This window comes from Empidonax traillii, unplaced genomic scaffold, assembly GCF_003031625.1.
Source record: "Empidonax traillii isolate 1590-97213 ecotype Southwest subspecies unplaced genomic scaffold, ASM303162v1 scaffold1821:size59855, whole genome shotgun sequence".
Taxonomy (NCBI): domain Eukaryota; kingdom Metazoa; phylum Chordata; class Aves; order Passeriformes; family Tyrannidae; genus Empidonax; species Empidonax traillii.
In genome coordinates, this window is record NW_020957014.1 from 30,535 (window position 1) to 36,280 (window position 5,746).

At 51.2% G+C, this 5,746-nt stretch overlaps 1 protein-coding gene across 4 annotated transcripts in view; it reads left to right on the forward strand.

The window, feature by feature from the left end:
• The window catches only part of LOC114071063 (sodium bicarbonate transporter-like protein 11), a 45,077-nt gene that overhangs the window by 24,527 nt on the left and 14,804 nt on the right, over positions 1 to 5,746 (forward strand). For all 4 annotated transcript variants that reach the window (XM_027908725.1, XM_027908728.1, XM_027908727.1 and 1 more), the window contains exon 3: positions 3,527 to 3,679. In XM_027908725.1, the coding sequence (XP_027764526.1) occupies positions 3,527 to 3,679 (153 nt within the window). The remainder of the gene's footprint in view (positions 1 to 3,526; positions 3,680 to 5,746) is intronic.

Below are 5,746 nucleotides of genomic sequence, written 5' to 3' on the forward strand. Positions count from 1 at the left end.
GAGCCTGATTAAGGTGTGGGGTTTTTTTTTGGGGGGGGAGGAGAAATCTGCAGCTCCCACGGAGCAATTAAGCTTGTCTAGGGAACGTTATCTGATGTGGCTGAAGCTGAGCTTCCTGCAGACTCCCACTCTGCTGCTTCTCATTACCCCAGGTTGCAGCTGCCAGGTGCCACTAGAGCTGCTGGGGGAGAGGTGATGCCACCTCTGCTGCAGCTCAAGTCGCTGCTGGGCTCTTAAAACCCAGCTCAGCAGCGAGATAGCTGCAGGGCAGGCACCTTGTCAGAGCTGGGAGAGGGCTGATGGCAGCAGGACCCCGGAGAGGAAGTGGGTTTGAGGAGGCTGTGGATGGAATCATAGAATCACAGAATGATCTGGGGTTGGAAGGGAGCTTAAAGATGATGTATTTTCAACCAGAGCCTGGTTTGGATGGATGTTGGGATATTAGAGCAGGGCCAGGCATGAGTTAGAGGGGAAGGGGTGATGCTTTGGAGGGCAGTGGCTGGAGGAATCGTGTTTATTCTTTTTCTTTTCTTCCCAGCACCTCCATAAGATGGGGGGGATGGCTTTTTTTCGTACTGCACAGGATGGGCTGAGGTAAAGGAAGACTTAAAAGCATCAACTGCCTCTGGCTGCAGAGTGGGGCTTGTTCCTGCAGCCCTGAAGGATGGTGCTTGCAGCTTTAGGTCTCATGCTCTTCCCATGCTTTTCCATTCCTCTTTGCCATGAGATGGGCCCTGCAGGGTCGGGATTGTCCTGACCACATGTTCCTGGTGGTGCACTGATCTCAATCAGCCTTAACTCACTTCTCAGCTCTGGCCTCCTCCTCCTCAGCCAAACCTCTTTTCTCCAGTGCTTTCAGACCATATTTTTGGGCTGAAGTGTCACTTTCTGTGCCCAGGGCTCTGAGTTGCCCTGGTACGTAGCTCGTGGCACTTGAGCAAACGCTGCCATCGTCTGAAGGCGGCAATCTGCGGTGATGGAGATGGGAATGCACCAATCTGGAGGTCCTAAACTCCTCTCCAGCCTGTCTGATGGCAATGAGAAGGTATCTAACTCTGCCCCCCCCCCTCACTGAAGCAACTGCTCGCAGCACAGGCTGTGAAATGTTACGGTGACTGCGCTTCCATATGGAAACGTGACTGGTATTTACACAAACCGCGCACCACCCCCGCCAGATCCTGCTCGGAACTTCTGCAGAACACCCGTCAGGCTTCCAGAGGAGGAGCTGTCACTTTGTGGCTCCTCTGTGCCCTTCCAGCAGCGGGGGGTGGCACTCAGGGAGCATCGTGGAATGGGGGTGGGGAACAGTAGTCTGAAGGATCCCAAACAGGAGTGGGGTTTGAAGCCCTGAGGTGGTTCAGTGACAAAGCAGACACCTGCCCGGGGGGGGGGCAGTTCCTGTCCAGCCCAAGGTTTGGGATTATTTGCAAGGCGAGTGTTTTGTCCGTCCCTTGCCCAGGGGACGCGAGGCTCGGCTGCCTTTTGTTCTGCTCTTTCCTCCCCTAAAGAGGGAGGAACAGAGGATGCTTCCCTTGCCAGAGTCCTCGCTGACCTCTGCCCAACCCTCTGATCCTACTCCACCCTTGCCCTTCTTCCAGCTCCTGGGCTGCTTCTCCTGTCTCCAGCCCTCTCTGTTTTCAGGAGCCACCGCTGCCACATTCTCATCAAACCAGTTTCAGTGGGCTCAATAGTTTGTCCTGCTTGGTTTTTCCCCGTTTGCCCAATCTGTGTTAGGACAGTGAGGAAAACTCACCCACATTCTCTGAGATGGGTGCTCAGACCATCTTGCCCTCATGTGCCTCCCATCTGCCCCACCAGCTGGGAAGGATGGAGAAGAACCTGTTGTGACAGCTTCTTCCCTGAGGCTGCAATCCTGGGTCTGGGTGAGGTGGAAAAGCCAGGATCGTGGATTTGAGCCTCCCCCAGGCTGGTTGTGTCTCTGCAGGGCTGTCCATGCTCTCCTGGCACTGGGAGGAATGTCAGCTGTGGTGGGGGCTCTGCTTTGAGGAGAGATTACGGTGTCCATCGTGCATTTTAGAGGAACCAAACTCCAAGTTTGGCTCTTAATTTGGGATCGAGCTGCTTGCACAGGGCTGTGTAGGGCTCCTGGTGCTGTGAAACTTGGAAGGTGTGGTTCAGGTATTCCCTGTACTCTCCTCACCCCCCTTTTTGTGCTTGGACAAGTTTCCATCGTGCAGGGTTCCACACCCTGAGCTTCACCAGCAACCTAGGATGGAATGTGGAATCCCAAGTGTGCCTTTGCTGGATGGGAACAGCAGCACCTTGGAGGCTTTTTGAAGCCCTCAGAGCAGTTCTGAAGGGGCCAGATCACGTTTATTCCTGTCAAGCAGGCAGGTGAAGGAGAGAGGGGTTAACCTGAGGGAGGTTGGCAGGTTTCCCGTGCCTTGGATGAGCAGTTTGGAAGTCACCTGAAGGTTTTGAAGCCCCTTGCACCCTCTGAGCTCCATCAGCTTGTGGCAGGAAGCGCTGCAGCCCCTGTCCTGTGTCACTGAGTTCCTGTTTGTGGCCTCGCTCCCCTGGTTTGTGTTTTGTGGTGGGGAACTGTCGGCTGGATCCCTCAGAGACAACATGTGCTGCTTTCAGCTGCCGCCTCTACGTTTGCTTATGTGAGGCTTTAAAAGCCATCAATATTTTAGTTTCCATTCAAGCCTCCGCCTTGAAGCTCCCCCTTTTCATTTCACTGTAGTGCCTTAAAGCCAGCTAATGAAATATATCCCTCCTGCTTCAAATTAGGCATAAAAGACTTGTCAGAAGACGAGGAGAGGCTGCTGAATAATCCCGGTAATGTAAAAATCGACATTCTATAATGTCCCTAATTCTCCTAATTAAACATGATACATGAGTGTGCTACAAGAGTTCTCCAGCTGCTTGGTAATGAGATGTTGCAGGGACCAGCTTTCCCTTGGATGGGGCCAGGTTAAACTCTAATTAAAGCCTTGCCAAAGGCTAAGGAGTTGTCTGCTGTACTTAAGAAACTTGTCTCGCTTTCTGGGTGCTGCCACCTCCGGTGACCTGCTCCTCTGCCCCGTGGGGACCTGTGGGTCTCTGTATCAGGTGTCTCCTTGGAAACTTTTTTTTTTTTTTTAATTTTTCCACCTGCAGTTTCAAGTTGCCGGGTTGTCAGTGAAGGGTGCTGCCCTCACAAGGCGGCTGCTGAGGGCGCTGGGTTCGGGGTAGGCCGCGACCTCGGTGTTTTTATGGTTTCCAGTCAAGCTTTCACCCTGTATTCTTCTTTTTTTTTTTTACCTGAGAGTGCTGTTGCTGGGTTTGGCGCCAGGTGGTGAGCAGGGCATCCAAAAACACGCAGGAGTCCCTTCCTTTCCTTCCCCCGGCCCTGGCGGGTTGTGGGTGGCAGCGAAGCCCCTCAGAGGCTCCAGAGGCCTCCCAGCCATGGCCGACGACTCTTCCCCCGCCCCGGAGCACCAGGACACCCTGAGCTCCCAGGACACCCTGCACTTCCAGGACACCCTGAGGCCCTCCCGTCAGTTCTCTGTCTCTCCCTCAGGGTACCTCAAGTGCCACACCGACGATGGCTCCGAGGCAAAGGAGGAGACGGCCAGCGAGGAGCTCTACGACACCGTCAACTCCACCATCGTCTCCGCCGACAGCATCCGCTTCTTCGTCAACGTCAACCTCGAGGGGGCTCCCCGGGCCACCGGTGAGTGGCACCCACCTTCCAAAAGACGCAGTGGGGCAGTGAGGTTTCATGGAATCACAGCGCTGTGGGTTGGGAGGGAACTGAAAAGCCATCTTGTTCCACGCCCTGCTGCGGGCAGGGCTTCCCCCAGGCCAGGTTGCTCCAAGGCCTCGAAGGTTTCCAGGGATGAGCTTTTTCTGGGCAACTGCTCCGGTGTTTTACTATCCTTATTGTAAAATAAAAGAGTGTAGAGGGACTTTTGGGGTTGGACACAGGTGCCTCTTTGGGGTTTGATGATCCTGGCTGGAGGCAGAGAGTAAAACTGAGGAGAAAATCAGCCTGTTGGACACCCCTGATGGGTGTCAGGCCCTCACAACCCACAGTGTTGGGAAGTGGAATTGTGTGTGTGCTCTGTTTGTGAACACAGGCTGTGCCCGCTCCAGGTGAGGGCCCGAAGGCCAAATTCCACCCAGATGTGCTTTAGTGGGATCTGCGTGTGGGCAGGGACACTTTCCACTAGACCAGGTTGCTCCCGGCCCCGTCCAACCAGGCCTTGAATTTCTGCCTCTGGGACATTGTTTTAATGTCCTGGGTACTGAATGTGCTAAAGGGGATGGGATGAGGGCTGGCAAAGCTGGTTTTCATGGGACATGCAGAGGAAAAGCAGCTCTTGGACGTGGCAGCAGCCTGGGTTTTGTCCCAGCAGCTGGAGGCATCCTGGAGCCTTGCTGTGTGGGCACTGACTATTTTGGGGATTAAATGCACAGGCTTTGGATTATCCCTGGTGTCGCAGCACCAGAGAGTCCTTTAAGTTTGTTCAAAGTTATTTTTAGATTATATGCAAATCCCAATTGATCTGCAGGGAGTAATTATTGGGGAGTGGTGATGCAAAACATTTATGGCCTTGGACCCCTGTTCAGGATAATCAAAGTCTGCTTTCTGGCTCTGAGCAATGACTTTAATTTAGGAATAATACCTAGCAATTTCCAAGCCTGCAATTTTACAAATGCCATCTTAATTGAAAGATTTAAGGGAACTGTGCTCTGCTATGACAAGTCTGGGCTCAGTGCCGTGGGGTGCATTGTTTGGGGATGAGGAATGCAACTGCTGGGGATTCTTCTGCATCTGAAGTTCCCTTTCCTTGTGTGTCCTCCTGGGCTTTTTATAAGTGTTTTCCCTTCAATTCAAAACAGAACAAAAAAGGCTTCCTTATTTCCCTGAAGCAGTGATGTTTGTGATGGTGGTATTAGTTATATCCTTTTCTGTTTTGTTTTGTTTGTTTTTTGTTAAGCTGAGATGTTCAGAATTTTTAGGGAAAGCTGGACTTTTGATGTGCTGGGTCACATTTCAGATTCAAGGATGGAGGATTTAAAAATGGGCTTCAGGCAGGAAAAAAAAAAAGTCCAGGCTTTAAATAAGGGCAGGTGTGAAGGGAGATCTTTTTTTTTTTTTCCTCATGACAACATCAAAGTGGTCCAGGTAGCCAAAATTCAAGTTTTTCTCTATCAGGCATAGGATTGCTCAGACTCCAGGTGTTGGAGTCATCTGGGCTATCAGAAAAAAAAAACAAAAAAACAAAACTCCAATCCCAAAATGAGGTTTAATTATGCTGTGACCAAAGCATGTCCAGGAGTGAACTCTTTCCTGGGCCACTCTGCAAGGGAACTCTTTAGAAATTGCCTTTTGTTGCTGCCACTCTTTGGAAGTTTTGTGGTGTTTTTTTGAGAATTTGTTTGGTTTTGGGAGGAGTTCTGTTTGTTTGGTTTTCTTTTTGTTTGTTTGTTTGCTTTCTGGGTTCTGTTTGGTTTTGGTGTTTGGGGTTTTGTTGTGGTTTTGTTTGTTTTTGGTGTGGAGTCGTTGTTTGTTTTTATGTGTTTGTTGAGGGGTTTTTTTGTTTTTTTTTTTTTTTGTGCTCAAGCTTTGATTTCCTGGTACAAAACTGTGGAGTTGAGCACTTCCCAGGAGTTGTCTGCAGCAAGAAAAGATGAAATGATTTCCTGTGCCAGAGGGCTTGGTTGTGCTCTCTTGGCTGGGCTCAAGAGGGACTGACCAAGGACCATCTTGGTTCTCCAGGACTGCCTGGCTCAA